The sequence below is a fragment of the Colobus angolensis genome, unplaced genomic scaffold (assembly GCF_000951035.1).
Source record: "Colobus angolensis palliatus isolate OR3802 unplaced genomic scaffold, Cang.pa_1.0 Scaffold234, whole genome shotgun sequence".
NCBI lineage: Eukaryota > Metazoa > Chordata > Mammalia > Primates > Cercopithecidae > Colobus > Colobus angolensis.
Window position 1 is genome coordinate 1,095,346 of NW_012115533.1, and position 22,652 is coordinate 1,117,997.

General features: G+C 34.3%; 1 protein-coding gene across 1 annotated transcript in view; it reads left to right on the forward strand.

The window, feature by feature from the left end:
• The window catches only part of ZBBX (zinc finger, B-box domain containing), a 138,508-nt gene that overhangs the window by 49,742 nt on the left and 66,114 nt on the right, over window positions 1-22,652 (forward strand). The window contains exons 10-16 of the mRNA XM_011944626.1: window positions 634-792; window positions 6,386-6,557; window positions 10,006-10,126; window positions 18,978-19,087; window positions 19,470-19,570; window positions 20,753-20,832; window positions 22,461-22,603. Of these exons, the coding sequence (XP_011800016.1) occupies window positions 634-792; window positions 6,386-6,557; window positions 10,006-10,126; window positions 18,978-19,087; window positions 19,470-19,570; window positions 20,753-20,832; window positions 22,461-22,603 (886 nt within the window). The remainder of the gene's footprint in view (window positions 1-633; window positions 793-6,385; window positions 6,558-10,005; window positions 10,127-18,977; window positions 19,088-19,469; window positions 19,571-20,752; window positions 20,833-22,460; window positions 22,604-22,652) is intronic.

The window sequence follows — 22,652 nt, forward strand, 5'->3', positions numbered from 1 at the left end:
TTTTCTTTTCTTTTCTTTTTTTTTTTTTTTTTGAGATGGAGTATCATTCTATTGCCAAGACTGGAGCGCAGTGGCGTGATCTCAGCTCACTGCAACCTCTGCCTCCTGGGTTCAAGCGATTCTCCTGTCTCAGCTTCCTAAGAAGCAGAGACTACAGGCACACACCACCATGCCTGGCTAATTACTATGTTTTTAGTAGAGATGTGGTTTCACCGTGTTGGCCAGGCTGTCCTGGAACTCCTGACCTCCAAATGATCCACCCGTCTCAGCCTCTCAAAGTGCTGGGATTACAGGAGAGAGCCACCACGCTCGGCCTGAGCTTAATTCCTAAAACAGTTTTCTTAATTCCTAAAACAGATAAAAGTAGTTATGTTTTAGAATTGCCTTGATGGTTAAGTGATATATTGTTTTTAAGATGGTTTGAATTGTATGAGCCCAAACTAGTTCCCTCAGTAGATGGCAGCTGTCACTGTTATACTGGTTGATACAAATGCCAATTTGTCTTTTTAAAGATTAAATTGAATTTATTTAATTCTGGGAGTCATAGAATAACACTAATATGAGTTAATGTATATAAATTATTTAGTTTAACGTATAAGGCTCTTTAATTACATTTTGTTGCTTTTTTAATAGGCAAAATCTCAAATAGTATTCAGTGTATTGGATGTTGCCCATCAGTTTATAAAGGATGTTAATCCAGATGAACCCAAAGAGGAGAATAATTCTACAAAGGAAACCAGTAAAATTCAGCATAAACCTAAATCTTTATTTCTCCAGAGGAGCAGTTCTGAGGTAAATTGAGGAAAATATAGTAGACATTTTCTGATATATGTAATTATGGCAAGTGCCATTCATGTACTTAAGTTAGGCTACAGAATTTTGCTGATAATTTCGTCACATTATTATTTCATATAGATTTGTTCCTTATTAACCAAATACATCTTGACTGTAAAAATCTTTTCAAGAAGATTGTTTTGGTTCCACTAAATACTAGTGTTTTTGATGAATGATATTTTGACCATATGTCTTTCTGGACATTTTCATCTATGTCAGGAATTGGATGAGTATTTGCGGAAAACATTTTTTAAAAAACCACAATGCAATCTAACAATTTTATATTAGTCAGGACTTCATTCAGAGGAGCTAAAAATATAAAACCTTGCCAAGAGTTTTAAGTGACAGGCAATTGCACAGTTATTTAAAACTAGATTTGTACCAAATTCTGGCAGTTATTTAGATTGACTACTGATCCGACAATGTGCTAGATAAGCTTTTATCAACTCATGCCTATATATTTATAATAGGCATATTGATTCTTTAGCAAGAAATGAACTTCAAATTTTGATCTGTGTTATAATCCTCATTCTTTTAGATGCCAGTCACTTTTCCCCTGCAGTTCAAAAACTGTAACTTAGCTGAAGTCATGCTGCTTGTTATATGTTGACCAAGTCTGGGTTGAAGTTAAATCTGTTGTGCTCCAAACCCACGCTCATAGACGTAAAAGAAAATGTGTTCTATGCTAGTAGGACCTATTTTCAGCAGAGGAAGTGTGCTTGAATTTTTCAGGAGTGTCAGCTTATTTGTGTGGATTTCACTTTCTAATAGACCTGTCAAGGATGTTTTGTGAAGAATCACTGCCTCCTAATTATAACAATAACATATTGAAGACCAGACACTGCCCTAAATATTTTACACATTATCTCCTTTTGTCTTTTCTTAATTATTCCACTTTTTCAAATGAGAGAATAGTGGCAAGGAATAGTTTTTATAAATTGCCAAAGGTAGAATTTATAATGGAACTTAGATTTCAGCTCAGACCTTCTGACTCCAAATTTCCTGCGTTTAACCATTATGCAGAGACTGTGGCTTTAAAAGTTTCTTCTTCCTGCCTGCCTTTTCATCTAATTTATCCTATCAAAAATAAATCAGTAGCTAACTTTTATTGAACACCTTATGCTAGGCATTGTACTTAATGCTTTACTTGCCTTATCCAATAATCACAATAACCACATAAGGTTTGTGCTGTTACCCCAATTTAACAGATGAGAGAGAGGTTAAGTAACTAGCCTTACTGGAAAGTGATAGTGTGGCCTCCTCTGTGTTATTTATTAATCTTTACACTAGATGTTTTTCTTGTCTTCATAGGTGACTATGTATGCTGTATACATTGTCTGCCTCATTGTCTTAACTTAAAAACCATTAATTCAATTATTTTATCCAGGAGTGTATATTAAAATCAACTGGAGAAACATTAAAGAAATACATATGATTAAGTTCAGCATCTCCGTGGGTGGGGTTCAGACGTGTGTGTGTGTGTGTGTATGTGTGTGCGTGTGTGTGCGCGCGCGAGCTCGTGTGTGTTCAACAACTCCTCAGTGATCCTGGTGAGTTGGGAATCACTGTTATAGATGACAGAGTACACAGTGAAGAGATAACCCCTTCATAGACTTAGTGTTCCTCTGTGCTGAAGAACAATGCTTCTCAAACTTTAATAAGCCTCGTAAGAATTGGAGATTGTTAAAAACTTGCATTCCTGGGTCTGTCACCAAATTTGGATTTTTTTTAGATATTTACCTCTGGGTTAGGGCTCAGGAGTCTGATTTTTAGTTTAATGGCTAGAAGAACCAAATGGTACCAATGCCTGATGCCTCTCTTATGGCCTTTTTAATGGAACAAAGCCAATGACACATCCTTGGAAAGAGGTACAGTTCATGAAAGAGCTTACATCTTACAAGCTGAAACCTGGGTTTAAAATAATGATGCTGTTTTTCTTATAGCATTGTAACATTGGGCAATTTCCTTAGCTCTTTTGATCTTCTGTTTTCTGTTTTGGAAAGTGGGGATATTAAAACACATCATCTTACAGGGATATCATGTACTTAGAGGGTAACGAACGTACAGCATTGAATTTCTATGTGCATCTTCAAATTTCTTTTAGAATTGGGCAAGGTCATATTGGACTCTGAGTGGACGTGATATATGACAGTTTTGAACTGAAACGTTTAAGAGCTAATGTACAACCCTCCAGCTTTTTCTACCCTACCACAGCTATGTGGAAGCTGGTATTCCAGTGGCATAACTCCAAGATGCAAATGTCTGACATGTCTGATTCATTGCTTGGAAGGAAGCTTCCCTGGAGAGCTGCTGAAATTGCTGCATATTGAAATAATTTTATATTAAGTCACTGAGTTTTCAGTGCTTGTTCATTAGTGTAGCATATATACATAGACACACTGACATATTGCTTACTGGTACCAATAAGGTACCAATAAGTACCTTCTCACAAATACTCCTAAGAGTCTATCTTCAAACTAAATTTATCCCCTCTTCCAAAACCTATCAATGTTGTTGTTGAAGGCGCCCCACCTAGCTTTCCAAACCAACGAAGGCAGTTATTGTCTATTGTGTTTTCACTTCCTCCTCTGCACATCCCATTGGTTACTGTGTTAGTCTTCCTAGGCTGCCATAACAAAATACCTCCAACTGAGCGGTTTAAACAAGAGAAATTTATTTTCCACAGTTCTGTAGTTTAGAAGTCCCAGATAAAGTGCTGGCAATATTGGCAGTATTGATTTCTGGTGAGGCTTTACCTCCTGGCTTGTGGCTTGTAGGTGGCTGCCTTCTTGCTGTGTTCTTATATGGCTTTTCTTCTGTATGCACATGCATACAGAAAGGAGAGAAAGGTGGGGTGGGGGGAAAGAGAGAGAGAGAGAGAGAGAGAGAGAAAGAGAGAAGAGATATATGATGCCTCTTTGTATTTATTTATTTATTTGAGACAGGGTCTTGCTCTGTTGCCCAGGCTAGAGTGCAGCGGTGTGAATTCAGCTCACTGCAACCTCCTCCCATGCTCAAATGTTCCTCCCACCTTAGCCTCCTGTGTAGCTGGGACCACAAGTGCACACCACCACGTCCAACTATCTCCCTCTTCTTAACAGGATACCCAGTCCTATTAGATTAAGGCCTCAACTTCATGATTTCATTTGACCTCAATTACCTCCTTATAGGCCCTATCTCAAAATGTAGTCACATTGGGGGTTTGGGCTTCAACATATGAATTTGCGGAGGGAGATGCAATTCAGTCCATAATAGTTACCATGTCCCATATAGGCTACCAGCTAAAAACTCTTGAATGTTTGGTCATTTATTCTATCCTTATTGCTCTTTCAGACACTGCAATTTTTTCTTTATAAAAGGATTATCAATGGAAAGTGCATTTCATTCTCTTCCCTTCTAGGAGTCAGGCAATCCTTCTGGTTTTGTATGTATGCATTTCTTACACAAATGTTAATATGTTTGCTCTGCAAACATGCTTTTTTTTTTCACTTAACAATGTAGTTTTTATATCCATGTAAGTACAATATACAACCTTGTCATTCTATGTAGTGACTGTAAAGTACTCCATTTATTGGATGTGAAAAGACTTTTAAAAATCTAACTTTCACCGATCAGCATTTACGCTGTTTCAATCTTTTGCTAGTATATGCTAAAATATAAAGTATAATTTTGAATAATGTGGTTTTGCATAGATATATCAGTATGATAAAATCCTGAAATTCCTACATAAAAAATTATGCATTTGTAATGTTGGAATGTTGGTCAATGTGGGTTAATGTCTGTATCATTTTGATTGGTTTCCTTGCAGCTAAACACACTATTTCCTAATTTCCCTCTCTCTGCCACATTGGTATATGGCACTTTACAATGATTTTACATGTCCAGTGGGTTTAAGCTCCTCTGTGCAGCAGGCAGAGCCCTTTATATTCTTCCCCTGCTTCCCTTTCTACCCTTTATATTTTCTCATTCTTTACTTTTTGCTGTATCAATGCAAACTGCTTGTAGTTCCATGCCACCAATGCTGTTTGACTCCCATGTCCTAGCCTACATATCATTTTCTTTCTCTGGAATGCTGCCCTTGGCACTTTTTGCTTATGGAATTCTTGTTTTATCTTTCAAAATCCGATTCAGACATCATTTCCCCTGAGTTTTACCTGCTTCTTACACCGTTTTCTGTTGTGCACTTACTAACCTGTGTTTCTGTGGCCAACGGTTAGCATAGTGTCTAGTGTCTGACAGGTCCTCAGATACATTTTGCTCATATTTAAAATTTTTATATACATCTTTAGCAAAATAGGCTGAATTGTACTCTAACACACTGCCTGTTTATTTTTCAATTGTGGGCTGAATATAGAGATTTATACTCTCATGTCTTAAAAGATACACATGAATATTTAGCAATTTGATCAGTGTAGGTAATCCACATTTGATAATTCAGCCACTGGTGTGGGTTTTATTTTGCTTGGGTTTCCTAATGTGACTATTCTCCTTGATTCAGTGCATAGCTTCCAAATACTACCTTTATTTTCTTGTGTGCTCGGACTGGATTTATATTTTGTACTGAATTCATCTCTCCACAGCCATCATTAATCTGAGGAGCATGCATTGTATTACATGCATCGATGAACTTCTTCATTCATTCCACTAACTTTTAATGAGCACCTACTTTGTGCCAGGCACTGCTCTTGGCACTAAGAAAAAGACAAAATCCCCAACTTCGTTATATACTAATGGGTAAAGACAGGCAGTAAATAAACATAGAACAAAGTCAAATGGGAGTAAGTAATGGGAAGAAAAAGAAAACAGTTAAGGAACTATTAAATGGTGGAAAGGGTGCCTATTAATTTTAGAATTGGTAGTGAAGAACTTTCTGAGTAGGTGATATTTGAGCATTTCATTGAGTCAACGAAATGAGGAAATGGCTATGTAAAGATATGGAGAAGGTTCATTCCAGGCATTGGGTATAGCTAGTACAAGGCCCTGAAGAGGAAATGTGCTTGATGGGTTCTCAGAACTGCCAGAGTGTGAGACTAACTGGTGCAGGGTGAATAAAAGGAGAATGGAAGGAGGTAAAATAAAAGGCAAGGAAGTACAAGGTTGTGTAGGGCAGTATAGGTCCTGGTAGGAACTTGGCGTTTCATAGAGAGTCAATGGAGAGTTTTGAGCAGGGGAGTGTTTGATCTGATTTTAAATACGAAAGGGTTGTGGGGAGTAGGAGATTGGGGACATAGGGAGAATGGATACAAGGCAATTGCACCTTTACAGAGAGAACACTGGTGAACAGCATAAAGATAAGTCATCAGTTCTGTAGGCTCTCATCTTCATAATTTCTGAAGAGACCATTTATAATTGCCAATAGAGTTTTAAAGAACAGAGTAAGGCATATGAATAAGCACAACTTAAAAATATTCTAAGTTTAAAAAGTCTGATTTGTAATGACTAATAATTAGTTCTACCTGTATTTTAAAACACAGAAATTTTTTATTAAAATAATTTTTGTGGGTGAATGTAGAAAATATAATAAAGCATGCCTATATGTGCTTTTAATTAGGTAGAAATTACAATGACAAAAAGAGCAGAATGTACAAAACCAAGAGAGAGTCTGTTGTGTGAAGGGTCATTCAATGAAGAAGCTTCTGCACAGTCCTTTCAGGAAGTGTTAAGTCAATGGAGAACCAGAAATCATGATGACAAGAAACAGAATTTACATGCAGCAGAAAAAGGTATGGCTTTTCTTTTTCTTTCTTTCTTTTTTTTTTTTTTTTTGAGACAGAGTCTCACTTTGTTGCCCAGGCTGGAGTGCAGTGACGTGATCTTGGCTTACTGCAACCTCCGCCTTCCAGGTTCAAACAATTCTCCTGCTTCAGCCTTCTGAGTAGCTGGGATTACAGGTGTGTGGCACCATGCCCGGCATTTTTGCATTTTTAGTAGAGATGGGGTTTTGCCATGTTGGGCAGGCTGGTCTGGAATTCCTGACCTCCTGACCCGCCTGCCTAGGACTCCAAAAGTGCTGAGATTACAGACATGAGCCACTGGGCCTGGCCGTTATGGATATTTTTATAACACGAATGTTTTAAAATGAAGCTGACTTCAGTTTATTTACCTCTATTCTCTGTGAATATAAATGTGATGTTCCAAATCTATAAACACTGGGAAAGCAGTTTGCTGTAACTCCTCAAAGGAACATCACCGTGTGATCATTGGTGAGTGGTTTAATATTTATCGGGCCTGAATTGGGCACTAGAGGGATTTGCATTTGTTTTCTATGTAAATTCAGACTGTCAAATGAATGGATAATTGGATTCTTTCAGTTCTTCTTCTAGTAGAAATTTTTGCCAGGACAACTATCGCTTTTTTTGAGCAGTAATTGTAACACATAAAATGGGAGAGTCTGTGAGATAAAGAAGAATTTTTTTTTAAGAATATTTGACTTAAAAATGCAATTTCAAGGACCACTATAAACTTCAGGGGGAGAATTGATTTGTGTTCTCATTGTTTTTGTTTCTTTTTGATCTGCTTTTCGTTCTTTTATTTTTTTTAAACAGTTTCACTCCTACATTCTAGACACTGATGATCTGGATGACTGAACAGTATCTTTAAGTTTCCCAGTATGTCTTGAGGAAAACCACAAGTTTTTAAAGTATTCAATTTATTATTTTGATTACTCAGAATCTTGTAGTGTCTTCCATCTGCTTTTTATTTAATATAAAATGTTAGATAATAAATTTCAATCATGTATCTTACTTGCCAATTTTACTATTTTTATTTCATTCTTTTCCAGCGGAGAAACTCTGCTGATTATTACTCTTTTATTACACCGTGTAATTTCTAATCTCAAAGTATCACACATCATCTTCTAATTATAATTGAACTTTTAAATAAATTTTATTCAAGTGTTTTTCTACATTTTTTTATTACACATCAATTTCATTGATATTTTCAAGACATTATTTGTATGCTCTCCTCTTAGTAGTTTATATCTCAGTATACACCTCATTTCTCATTGACTGTGTTATTTTATGTGTTTTATACTTACTACTTCACACATTTTTTTTTACTTGTCAACCCTGAAAAGTACTAATTATTCTATAGAACAATTAGTCTACTTTTGTCTGCTTTGAAAGCCATAGTATTTAAAATAATACTGTACCGAGTTGAAAAGTCACCAGATCAGAAGTACAACTCTTAAAATTTGTTCTCCATAATGGAAATAACCATATGATAAAATAATGAATGCTTATTTTAAAAGACTTGGTTATAACAGAAAGTTACCAAGAACAAAATGAAAACAGCTCAGTCTCATCATATAGAGATAATCCATGTTAATATTTTGGTACATGTTTTTCAATAAACATAGTTGTGTACACAAACATGCTCACACAAAAACTGAGGTAACACTAAATACTGTATTAGTTAACTTGCATTTTCACTGAGATTCTGTAATGGGCAACTGGCCATCTAATAGAGATATACACAATCATTTGTAACTCTTGTAGAGTATTCTATATGGCATGATTTAATCAGACATTTATTGATGGATATTTTATTTCTAATTCCCAGTATTATAAAAGATACTATGATGGGCATCTTAGCTATTTGTGCACTTACAGCCTTACCTTAAAATAAATTTCTAAATATAGAAATGTTGTCTCAGTGACTTGTTTTATAAAATTTTAATGAATATTGTCAAACTGTCCTCCAAAAAGATTACTGTGTTGGTTGTACTCTCACTGGTAGAGTGTGACATGACTATTTTCCCATATTTTCTAGTTCTATGACTTTAGCCAGTTTGGTTGACAATAAATTATTATCATTATAGCTGGTTTTTTACCGTTATTTGTGAAATAGACAATATTGGCTATTTTTTGTCACTACCTTTTGAGCTAATATGTTAAATACGCCATATAGCTAAAGAGTCTACTCCCAGCAAATATTATTAATTCATTTGCCTGTAGGTCTAGTTATCAACTTATTCACAAACAAATTAATCCAGGTCACCTCCCATCTTTATTTCTCGGGAATGTGGCATTGGTAAGGGAGAAAAGTGAATCACGAGGCCAGCTGCTTTATCTTCTTCTTCCTCCATCACCCTTCTACGTTTAGAGTTTATATCTCAAACACAGTAGCTCTTCTCTAACATCTAGACAGAAAAAACAAAGAATTATTTTTTCTTTTTTTTCCTTTTAGCTCTCCTGTCAAGAAATCTTGTTTCAAAATGAAAAGGGGGACTAATAGTGGAGGCGTTTCTTTTCTCTCTATTTTGCTCATGTCCTTAAGTGCTCTTTCAGTTGAAGGGATTCTTATCAGTGTTTTTCCAAACTGTTTCCAATTGCTTTCCTCAACACTGCTCTACTCTTTGGGAAGAATAGAAGTGGAATTCCTTACTTTATTTTTGTTTTAATTTGTTTCCATTGCTGGCCTGTGGCTGTTTCTGGAAGTTAATCATTAAAGTCTACAGTATGAGGCCGGGACATTCTGTAGTCTTAGTTTATAAAAAAATGTTTTTCCCATCTCGACTATTTCCCTTGATTCTCCTACATTTTTTTCCCCCTGTGATGTTCAGTTTGGAGACAGGAGTGATATGTGGGAGGGTGGAGAGACTAGTGATCCTGAATCTACACTGCTTTCTTTCCCAGATATCTTCGTCAGTTTTAAATATCTCTGAATAGTAATTTTAATTTAGTAGTGCTTCAGAAATATCCTAAACATCTGGAAGTAAATTACCACGTAGATATAAATTTGTGAAGAAAATTGTCTCCTCCAGATGTCATTATGAATTATTTATTTCCCATTTCTCATAATGTGTAAGTATTATTTTCAGTGGCTATAATACTTTATACATCTGTGTGTTATACCTTTATGTATGTGTTTATATAATTACAATGAATGTTTGTATTTATAATTTTTATTTAAGAGAATGAGTTGCTTTAACAAACCTTCTGAATCATAAGATCCCTTCAAGAGATTGTTGAAGAAAACTATCTATTCAGTCACTTAATAAACTACCGATATTTAATACTTTTACATTATTTAAACCTTAACATATTGATTGTATAGGTAAATATTAAAGCATATATGCCTCACAAATGATGAGTTCTACATGTTGAGAGAAGATATGGTAATTTGTAAACTTGTTTGTATTAATTATGCACATTGTGTTTATTTTTACAGACTCATTGGAAGAATGTGAAGTACAGACTAATCTGAAAATTTGGAGAGAACCACTTAATATTGAATTTAAAGAAGATATTCTATCCTATATGGAAAAATTATGGCTTAAAAAACACAGGAGGTATTTTCTGGAATTGTAATACTATTAGGAAATATGAAAGTTATTTATATTTGTTTCTTGTATGACATGCCTTCCTATAGCAATTTTATATGTATATTTCATATTTGCATACATAATTTTATTTTATTTTATTTTTATTTTTATTTTTTTAAATTTTATTTTTTTTATTATACTTTAAGTTCTAGGGTACATGTGCATAACGTGCAGGTTTGTTACATATGTATACTTGTGCCATGTTGGTGTGCTGCACCCATCAACTCGTCAGCACCCATCAATTCATCATTTATATCAGGTATAACTCCCCAATGCAATCCCTCCTCCCTCCCCCCTCCCCATGATAGGCCCCGGTGTGTGATGTTCCCCTTCCCGAGTCCAAGTGATCTCATTGTTCAGTTCCCACCTATGAGTGAGAACATGCGGTGTTTGGTTTTCTCTTCTTGTGATAGTTTGCTAAGAATGATGGTTTCCAGCTGCATCCATGTCCCTACAAAGGACGCAAACTCATCCTTTTTTATGGCTGCATAGTATTCCATGGTGTATATGTGCCACATTTTCTTAATCCAGTCTGTCACAGATGGACATTTGGGTTGATTCCAAGTCTTTGCTATTGTGAATAGTGCCGCAATAAACATACGTGTGCATGTGTCTTTGTAGTAGAATAATTTATAGTCCTTTGGGTATATACCCAGTAGTGGGATGGCTGGGTCATATGGTACATCTAGTTCTAGATCCTTGAGGAATCGCCATACTGTTTTCCATAATGGTTGAACTAGTTTACAATCCCACCAACAGTGTAAAAGTGTCCCTATTTCTCCACATCCTCTCCAACACCTGTTGTTTCCTGATTTTTTAATGATGGCCATTCTAACTGGTGTGAGATGGTATCTCATTGTGGTTTTGATTTGCATTTCTCTGATGGCGAGTGATGATGAGCATTTTTTCATGTGTCTGTTGGCTGTATGAATGTCTTCTTTTGAGAAATGTCTGTTCATATCCTTTCCCCACTTTTTGATGGGGTTGTTTGTTTTTTTCTTGTATATTTGTTTGAGTTCTTTGTAGATTCTCGATATTAGCCCTTTGTCAGATGAGTAGATTGCAAAAATTTTCTCCCATTCTGTAGGTCGCCTGTTCACTCTGATGGTAGTTTCTTTTGCTGTGCAGAAGCTCTTTAGTTTAATTAGATCCCATTTGTCAATTTTGGCTTTTGCTGCCGTTGCTTTTGGTGTTTTAGACATGAAGTCCTTGCCCATGCCTATGTCCTGAATGGTACTACCTAGATTTTCTTCTAGGGTTTTTATGGTATTAGGTCTAACATTTAAGTCTCTAATCCATCTTGAATTAATTTTCGTATAAGGAGTAAGGAAAGGATCCAGTTTCAGCTTTCTACTTATGGCTAGCCAATTTTCCCAGCACCATTTATTAAATAGGGAATCCTTTCCCCATTTCTTGTTTCTCTCAGGTTTGTCAAAGATCAGATGGCTGTAGATGTGTGGTATTATTTCTGAGGACTCTGTTCTGTTCCATTGGTCTATATCTCTGTTTTGGTACCAGTACCATGCTGTTTTGGTTACTGTAGCCTTGTAGTATAGTTTGAAGTCAGGTAGCATGACGCCTCCAGCTTTGTCCTTTTGACTTAGGATTGTCTTGGCAATGCGGGCTCTTTTTTGGTTCCATATGAACTTTAAAGCAGTTTTTTCCAATTCTGTGAAGAAACTCATTGGTAGCTTGATGGGGATGGCATTGAATCTATAAATGCATACATAATTTTAAAGCAAGATTAAATCCCTGTGAAGTTGCTCTTCCAAAAATAATTTTAGTTCTATTTATGTATATGACGCATCATTAATTTAGAGTTTTCCTTGAGAAATGGAAATATGTATATGAAGAAAAGGCACAAATGCAGAAAATAATTTAAGAATAATAACAAGAATAATGTGATAAATGAAAGATTACTTAGAGAAGACACCAGTTTTTTACATTAGCACTAACATTTGAGACTATAATTTTCAGAATCTAGTTTTAAATTAATTAAACCTTTTTCTAATTTTATTAATAGTAATTAAATATACTTTATTCAAAGAGATATCACCAGATACAATCATCTAGAAACTTTGGCAAAATAGGAGTTATTTCTTCGTAGATTTGAAGTGAGGCCTGAGATTCTGTATTTCTAAATTTCTAATAGCTCCCAGGTGATAATGGTTGGATGAGGATGGTCTTTTTTTGAGGTACAAGGTGGAGGAGCTCTCTAGAATTTGCTTGATAAGTGGTCATCACACCCTTCCTTCACCTTCAGTTATGCAAAACCATCTCCTGAGGTGGCCCATTCCATCTGTGAAAGAGATATTTATTGAACTGTAATCTGTTTCCAGCTCATTTCTAAACATGGCTCTAATTCTACCTATTAAGCCCACACAGATAAAATCTAATTTCTCTTCTCCATGGTATCTCTTCAGATTTTTGAAATCAGCCCTCATGTTTTCCGTAAAGCCTTTGCTAGATGGGTTAATACCTGTACCACCACTCACCTTCAACTGTTTTCAGTGTGCTAGATTTTTTTCTTTTGGATTAAAAAGTTGCTCTTGTGGAGTTCTACAAAATAAGAAAGAAGCAATTAAGAGACTGAAATATATTACCTGAAACTTTCCCAGACAAGCTCTTGATTTATTTATCAAATGAGTGAGTATACAAAATTAATGATGAAACCATAACTGTATAACCTCAATCTAATTATGAAAAAACACCAGACAGATGGGTTTCAAAATAACACAAAGAATTCCTAAATAACATTCACTCAGCATTCTTTAATGGTAACATCTTACATAAACATAGTGCATATCAAAACCAGGAAATTGACATAGGGACAATATTATTGACAACTGTACATTTTACTTTAATTTTATCATCAGTGTTTTCACTATTATCCTTACCTCGTTCCAGGATCTAGTGCAGGATTACACTTTTTCTTTGTTTGTTTTTGGTCATATCGCCTTATCCATTACAGTTCTTTAGTCTTTCCCTGTCTTTCATGACTTTAACACTTTTGAAGAGTACTTGCCAGGTGTTTTGTAGAATGTACTAAATTTGGGCCTGTCTGATGTTTTTTCATAATTAGATTGAGGTTATACACTGTGAGGAAAAATACCACGGAGAATATGTGTCCTTCTCAGTGCATGACATTCTGGGATCATGATGTCAATATATCTTATTACAGATGATGTTAACCTTGATCATATAGTTAAGGTGGTGCTAAGTTTCTCCACTGTAAAATCACTACTTTCCCTTTATAATTGATACATATTTTACAGGAGATATATTGAGATGATACATCAACGCTGTTTTCCCTTAAACTTTCACTTCCTAATTTTAGAATTTGTGACTGAATTTTGCCTGCAGCAGTTAGTACTCTCCTGCTCTATAGCTGATATTCTATTTCATTTTCTCCTTCTAAATTTATTAGTTGGAATTCTTAAAAGAAGTGTTCCTTCACCCACGTTTATTTATTTATTCTTTATTTATGTGAACTCATGAATATTTATTTTTTTGGGGGATTGATTTCTAATATTATTGTTATTTATTTTGCATCTCAAATTATTTCTGCTTTGGCCATTGTGGACTCTCTCAGGTTGACTCTTCCATCCTTTTGACTTGTTGTTATCGTTTTTTTTTCAGTTAGTTTGCTTTGAACATCTCTTTTTTTCTGGAACTCAAGATGTATTTTCTCTTCCCCAGCCAAGGAATTGTTTTTCCAAAAAATACTGATTCCCTTTATTGGGGAATTGTGTTCAGAAACAAAGATCTGGACTCCAGGTGTGGTCATTAGTATTCTGGTACCACGATTCTAGGCCTTCTCAAAGGAAGAAACCAGGAAGTACACACACACACACACATATACACACACAAATCCGCATACACATATATAAATTTTTTTCTGTATCTATCCATCTGGATATCTATTAAAGTAACATGCATTTACACTCAGGCATTCTGAATCCAAACCAGCATCACATGGTTCATTTCCATTCTCCCTTTGCTTATTTGACAAATTTCTTTCACCTACAGTGGGAAACTTGGCTTTCATTATCTATAATATATTTATTAATTAACCCTAAATATATATATATATTTATATATACAGTAGTTTCAGAATCACTAATATCACTGAGAGGAATGAGGGACAATTAGTTTCAAAATTATTAATAATATCACTGAAATAAATGAATTTTCCACCTAGAGTACAGTCTTTTTGTGTCATGCTTTCTATCTGTAGCCTACGGTATCTAGGCCAAACCATGTTTTGCAACATCACTTTGGCCACAGTGCTCATTTCTTTCTCACCTCCTTTAAGGTTGGTATGACTTTCATTGGGTTCTGCCCATATCCTCATTGATGTTTAAAATTTAAATAAACTTGTGGTATACAGTTCTATGAGTTTTTACCAATGCATAAAGTCATGTGTCTACCACAGTACCCCCGCCCCCACAAAAAACAGTTTCACAACCACAAAAATTACCTTGAGCTTCCTCTTTCTCCTCTTCCCTTTCTTAGTCCATAACGCCTTTCATCTGTTGTCCACCCTTACAAATATGCCTTTTTTTGAAGGTCATTTAAATGAAATCATACAGTGTCTGTCCTTTCATGTCCTTCACTTAGCAGAATGCATTTAAGATTCATTCATGTTCTTGTATGAATCAATATTTCTTCTGGCTGGTTTCCAGTTTTTGGCAATTATAGCTAGGTCCTTTAAAATATTTTCATAACAGGTTTTTCTTGAATATAGGTTTCTAATTCCCTGGGTAAATACCTGGGACTGTGATAGGTGGGCTATATAGTAAGCGCATGTTTACTTTTATAAGAAACTGCCAAACTCTTTTCTAAATTGACTGTCTATTTTGCATTTGCTCCAGCAATGTATGAGAGTTCCGGTTGCTCCAAATCCTTGTCAACACTTGGTATTTTCAGTTTTTTTTTCTTTTGGTTGACGTTTTAATAAGGTGTGTAGTTGTATCTCGTAGTAGCTTACATGGCAGAGGTTTAAGCTAGTTCATTTATAACTAATGACCAGGCTGTATATATTTTTTAAAGTATGATGCCTATCATAGCTCTTCAGGCTATTTTTTTGTGGGGATACTGTGGTAGACATATGACTTTATGCATTGGTAAAAATCCACAGAACTATACACTACAAATTTATTCAAATTTTAAAAGTCAATAAGGATATGTGTAACAGTAGTGTGTATCTGTTAATTGCCTTTTTCTAATTTAGCAATTAGCATATAAATGTAATTCCAGAGTCACTTGTCATTTTTGGTGGCTACCTTTCAATATTGGGTCATTTTGGGTTTCTTATATAATAAAAGAAGCACAATTTTGTTATTAAGTGACAACTGTCATTTGAGCTTGAACACATACAAGAAAGTTTCATCACAGTCACATCAAGGTCCTGAGCTGTGCTCAATGCTGCGTCTTGGCCAGTTTCCTTAGCAGAAAAGAATACTTAGTGAATATTTTCATGTTTGCTAGGGTCTTATTTACATGGTTATTTTTAATGGTAATCTTTTTTTTTTTTGAGCTAATACTTTATGTCTTGATTATAGATGTCAATGTAGGGCAATCTATTTGCAATTCACAGGTTTCTGATGCATTTCTGATGTTTTGCTTCAGAAAAGTTTCTCATGTAAATAACCATGATCATGATTTTGACTTTACTTTTGCCTATTGCTGTGTTTTGTATAGTAGGCTTATAAATATATATTCTATTGCTTTTTTAATATTTTACTGATTTGGACAGTAAAAGTTTTTAAAAATTTTATCTGCAATCAATACAGAAGTGTTGATAGACCTTTTATCCCTAGCTTTATTGAGGTATAAATAACAAATAAAAATTGTATATAGTTAAGGTTTACCATGCAATATTTTGATATATGCATACATTGCACAATAATACCTTAATTAAGCTAATATATTCATAATTTCAGTTTTTTGTGTGTGACACTTAAGACCTACTATTAGCTATAGTTATTATGCTGTACATTAGATATCCAGAATTAATTCATCTTGTGTAACTGGAACTTTACAACTTTTGCCCAACATGTTTCCATTTCTCCCAACCTCCAGCCCCTGGCAACTACCATTCTACTCTCTCCTTTTGAGTCTGACTTTTGTATCGGTGAGATCATGCAATATTTGTCTTTCTGTGTCTGGCCTATTTTACATAGCATAATGTTCTCTAATATATGGCAACAGCCTAAATATTCATCAATGGATGGATAGATTAAAAATATCATATATGTATAATGGAATATTATTGGGCCTTAAAAAGAAGAAAATCCTACCATTTGTAACAACGTAAAAGTGTTGATAGATCTTAGTAGCAACACCTAGAGTAGATCTTTTAGATATGGGAAAGCTTAAAGAAGGAGTGCAGAAGTTTTGGATTAAGAATATTTTAAAGACAGATGTTAGCAACTAGCTGATATTCTGATTCCAGTTCCCTTACTCTTTTCATTGTGTGTACTTCTCAAGTCTAGCTAATCATCAGTAGCAGCGGGGGCAAGTTTTTACACTACTGATTCCTGGACAACAGAAGGAACTAAAAATTAGTGTCTCTAAGAATAGGTGTGAGACCTAGGGTAAAAAAAAAAAAAAAAAGTATTCCTTGGCCATTTGGATGCAAACAGCCTAACACTGATTCACATAATATATTTAGAACCATTCATCACACATTTAACCAACTGAATGGGTCAATGATCAAAAAATATTTGCTAAATTCTAAAAGAGGAAACTATGGTGAAGTAAATGCTATCTGAAATATATTTTATCATTTATTTATGTGACATCATCTTTAAAAAAAAAAAAAAAAGCACTGGTGCCAGGGTTTGAATATCCAGAATCCAGAATTAGTTCTCTGACTAACTAGTTGTTTATTTATGGGAAAATATCACTTCAATTCTTGTGGCCCAAGTTTTCTCATTTGCACAATATTGAGTTTAGAACAAACAATTTATATGACCCTGTAAACTCCAATAATTCATTATCTAGCTTCTATAAGGCTTTCGTTCAGGGATTTTATGAAGCAAAAACCTTCATAAAGAAAGAATATCTAGATAACAGTATATTTATGTATATGTATGATGAATTTTAGTTTGGTAGATCCATGTCAAACTGGAAAGAGGTTTCTTGTAGATGGATGCTAGTTTGTCTTTGACATAACTCAAAATTTTCATCTGTCACCAAATTAAATTATGGATACAGGATGCCATACTCATCAAATTTGTTAAGACACAAAGTTAAATAATATATAAATATTGTATAGTCATTTGCCAAGACCAGCTCAGTTGAGGAGACCCTAACCCAGCAGCGCTAGAGGAATGAAAGACACACACACACAGAAATATAGAGGTGTGAAGTGGGGAATCAGGGGTCTCACAGCCTTCAGAGCTGACAGCCCCAAACAGAGATTTACCCACATATTTATTAACAGCAGACCAGTCATTAGCATTGTTTCTATAGATATTAAATTAACTAAAAGTATCCCTTATGGGAAATGAAGGGATGGGCCGAATTAATTGCAGCAGGAACACACCCTTAAGACACAGATTGCTCATGCTTTTGTTTGTGGCTTAAGAATGCCTTTAAGTGGTTTTCCACCCTGGGCAGGGCCGGTGTTCCTTGCCCTCATTCCCGTAAACCCACAACCTTCCAACTTGGGCGTTAGGGCCATTAAGAACATGTCATAGTGCTGCAGAGATTTTGTTTATGGCCAGTTTGGGGGGCTTGCTCACAAAAGTCATCTTATATATACATTACATATATTGGGAAAACACAGATAACCATAGACTACCAGAAGATTATCAAAATTTTAATGGCTTTAAAGTTGCAGAAGAGGCATTATAAAGGAAGTACATGGTTAAGAACATGGTCTTTGGGAAGCGGATTGCTCGAGTTCAAATTCCTCTTCTGCATTCACTACCTTAATGACTCAACAAGTTGGTACACCACTTTCTGTCTCCGTTTCATCCTCCATAAAATTAAGATCATACTAGTGCCTATTTAATATCTAATAACATTTAATGTACCAAAATTTGTTAGAATGGAGCCTGGTATATTTAACATTTTGTATCCATATTAACTACAAATATCATTAAGAAGGCTCTGCTTTTTACATGAGGACTTCATGCGTTTGCATGGTATGGAAGGGCTGTGCAACTACTCATATTCTTGGCTAAAAAGTGACCCTTCTCTCCAGTAATGTGGTTATATACTATGAAACCAAATATACACTCTTGACCTCTGTGAATTCCTGGGCTTCATTGCCTTCCATATGAAATGGGCTGCATCAGTCTTCACTGTTAATTAAGTAATAGATAACACAGCCTGAACACCTTACATTTTTATTGTAAGAGCCTATGTTATCACCCTGCTGTTATGATCGAAGTTCAAACAAATGCCCTCAGGTTCCCTTAGAATTCATCAACACAATGCCAAGACTGTGAACTAAAACTCATATTCATAAATTAGGTTTTTAAGTAGAATGGTGTTTTTAATGGACTCCATGTGGCTTTTGAGAGAACACTGACTTGTAGCATAACTTTGATTTTTAGCTTAAACAAAACTCAGTAGGATATGTAATTTAAAAATCTTCTGTGATGTCAAGTTGATTTACACAGGTTTTTTTTAGTACATTAAGATTCTGTTATACAACTGTACTTATCTTTGAATTAAAGGTAAAGTTATGGTTTCATCATTAATTTTGTATACTCACTCATTTGATAAATAAATCAAGAGCTTGTCTGGGAAAGTTTCAGGTAATATATTTCAGTCTCTTAATTGCTTCTTTCTTATTTTGTAGAACTCCACAAGAGCAGCTTTTTAATCTGCTACCAGATACATTCCCACATCCATGTGAAACTACTGGTGATGCACAGTGTTCTCAAAATGAAAATGATGAAGATAGTGACGGTTAGTTCATACTTGATTAGATATTTTTAAAATGTATTATTTCAAATTATATACAATAAGCATTAATCAGAGTCTGCTTTTGGTTTTCTTTAATATATTATTCTCAGTTGTACCATGTAATCTTTTATCTTTAGATTAAAATCATGTAGACTCACTTCTTTCCCTTTCCCTGGATATACTTTGCCTTGATTTAGATGGTTTCATTTAAAAATGGAATGCTAATAAATGTGTATTTCACTTGAACTAGGAAAAATGGCAATATCTGTATTTTTGTGTAGATATACATGAGAACACTCTTCTTTTTTGGTGGCTATCTTATTTGAAGAAATTGTAAAGTAAGATATATTCTTTGATGATATTATTTGTGAATCTTATTTCCTAGGTGAGGAGACCAAAGTACAACACACAGCTCTTTTATTGCCAGTAGAAACATTAAACATAGAGAGACCTGAACCATCTCTAAAAATAGTCGAACTGGATGATGTAAGTGCATAAGTGCATAATGACCATTCATCCATTCATGCTTTTTAGCAGGGAATTCATAGTGTATAGTTACATCTGCATATTATTTTCAATAAGATTTCTCAAATAACTAACATAGTTTAATAGGAAATTTACAGGTGTTTGAGTTTAAATGTGCTTATGAGAATGAAACAATATTATTCTGAATGTAAAGAGTAAATTTGTGAGCTAAACTGGTATTGTCACTTTTTTTGGATGAATGCAGTATGGGAGGTAAGAAGACATTTCACTATTTTAACTTATAGAAATGTAGTGTGATATTTTGTTAGTTTAGTTCTATATGTTATCAGGTTTTTAAACAAATACCAGTCTCATTACATGGTACCTATTAAAATTTAAGTGTAAATTTAGTTTCTTCAATGTCATTTAATATTATTTTCTGTTTAAAAGTAGAAATAGTGTTTCAGACTTAAGAAGTTCAGTAAAATAACTTGAACATGACTTGACCATATATATAGAAGACACCAATAGAATCAACTAGAACCAGACCCAGTCAGAGTCAGAGCTCTGGACTGAAGGTTTAGGGTATGATACACTCAGTGCATTTCTGACTTTCTAGTAATATAGTAGCTGAATGTGCCACTTGTCCTAGATATTTCTCTTACTGCGGTTGTTACAGAAAATGACTAGAACGGAGAACTTACCTCTTTTAAATACTGCTTTCTTCCTTTCTTAGGTTGAAAGCTTCTGCTATTTTTGTTCTTTGTTTTTTTGGCTAGCAACATTTTTGTTTCTCCTCTGGATAAATTTGAGAGACTGGGCAAAAGCACACACACTACATACATGTGGGCATGCCATTCATTACATTGTTGATACACAGAGTAAGTTTATGATCAGCTAGTCAGAGAACTGAAAACCTCCTAGTCACTAATCCACTTGGCAGATAATAGTTACATATTTAAATAGAAGTTATTATTGTTGGGTTGGGGTATTACAATAGTGATAAAGTAATTGACATATCAACCAAATGTTAGTTGAATTTGTTTAGTTCTCCTGGAACTTATGTGTTATAAAATATAATTAGAGCTCTCATAACATCATTTGTAGGAAAAACGTACTCTCAATATCACCCATAGGTAAGTTGGTTAATGTGTAATAAATTTTTGTGAACTTACTAATATTATATAACATTAATTTAATAAGACTTATGAAGAGGAATTTGAAGAACCAGAAAATATTGTGCCTTACAAAGTTGAATTAGCTGATGCAGACAGTCAACAAAGGTAAAGTCTTTCCAATTAACTTTGTGTGCATATTGAGCCCCTTCCTGACATACACACAAAATCAACTGTCTTTTTAAATGTGAAATTTGTGGTGTCAAAAAACATGTGACATTAATATTAGAGTATATTTTACTTAACCCATGCTTAAATTTGTATACAATATTGCTAATATTTAATAACATTCAGCAATTAGAAAACTGTCTAAGTGATAGGTTTGTACTCTTACCTAATATTTGGATTATTAAATAAATTCTTCTGAACTTAAGGGTTGTTATCCTCTGAAATGGTTGACTAACTTTGATATATTTCATATGAGCTTTGTTCTTTTCTCCAAAGATACTCTGGTTTTCCTTCAGTTTTCTATGAACCCTAAATAAAATGTTTTATAAATGATTAGACTGAGAGATTAAAAGAGCTCCTGTACTATAAATTACTTCGTAGGTAGATTTTAATGTATAATTAAGTAAATGAAGTGTAATAGTTCACTTTGTAATTGTGTTGGAGAATTTTCTCATTTCCAAATGAAAAATAGTATCTAACTGTATCTGTTAGTAATATTAAAACAGTCCTTTTTTTGTTGTTGAAACTGTAGGATTTGTAAACGATGGAATGAAATTTCTGTCAAGTAACCCCTCTACTGATTTTTTATTCAGACCAGCTTAGGCCCCTGTCAGTGTTTTGCAATAGCTATGGGCCTGAGTGATTCCCCCGAACAGAAAAAGCCTGTGTTTAGGCACACAGAACCAGCGATCTAGCAGCAAATATGCTTTTGGAAGTGGAGTTTTGCAGGAGAAAACTTTCTGTTCAGCAGATGAGAGGTTTATATCCACCATTCAATCTCCAAGGAAATGAATGGCATTTCTGTTCTCTAATTTGACTCTTTCATATATCTTATCACTGTTTTGCTTTGACTCCTGTGTAAGGTGTTAGAGAAGGCAGAGAAAGTTACTCATCATGGTTTGGCAGTAGTTTTACAGCTTTGGTTTGGAGGTGCCCATAGAACTACCTGAATTTTGTCTCTCTCCTTGGGAACATGAGTGACACAAGAGGGCCTTTTTGGTTGAGTATAATCCATAAGTTTTATGATGATATTCTGTAGAGCTTATATAAATATTAGGTATTATTAAATATATTATTCAGTTCATAAGGAATGTTATTTAAATTGTAACTATGCATATAGCTAATCATTATTCAAATTTGAAACCTAAATATCACATGCTGCTTTTAAACTCATATCTCTTTGCTGAACAAATAATATGTTTATCTAGTAGTAAAGCCTTGATTTCATCAGATTTTAATGAGCTTGAAAGATAACAATCCCTTTTTAGAAGAAAATGTAAGAAATCAAATTTATTTCGAGATATTTTAGAAAACAAACTTTCAACTGAAATTTTGCAGTTAAATCAGATTTGGTCCAGTTGCCTATCCCTCTTAAATCCATAATATTATTAGTTACTTACAGTTGAGAATGTATTCACAGTAAGGTTAAAATAAATATTAAATTAATGTAAATAACCCTATTCTATTAAGGTTTTACTATATTTGTTTTAATGACCTGGGACTTGAAAAGTTTTCTTTTTGAAACATTTTTTCAACTCTATTATTTTGTTTGTCCCTACATGTGAAAGTTGTGCTTTTCGTGATTATCAGAAGAATAACTTTCTATATGAAAATGATATCCATCAACATCATGTTTTCCATAAGGGAAAGAGAGACTTCTTAAATCTTTGTCTGAGAAACAGCTCTACTTATTACACAGATAATTCAAAAGGTAACATTTTTATTGTTGCTAAATATTATTAACAGTGCGTGTTGGTAAT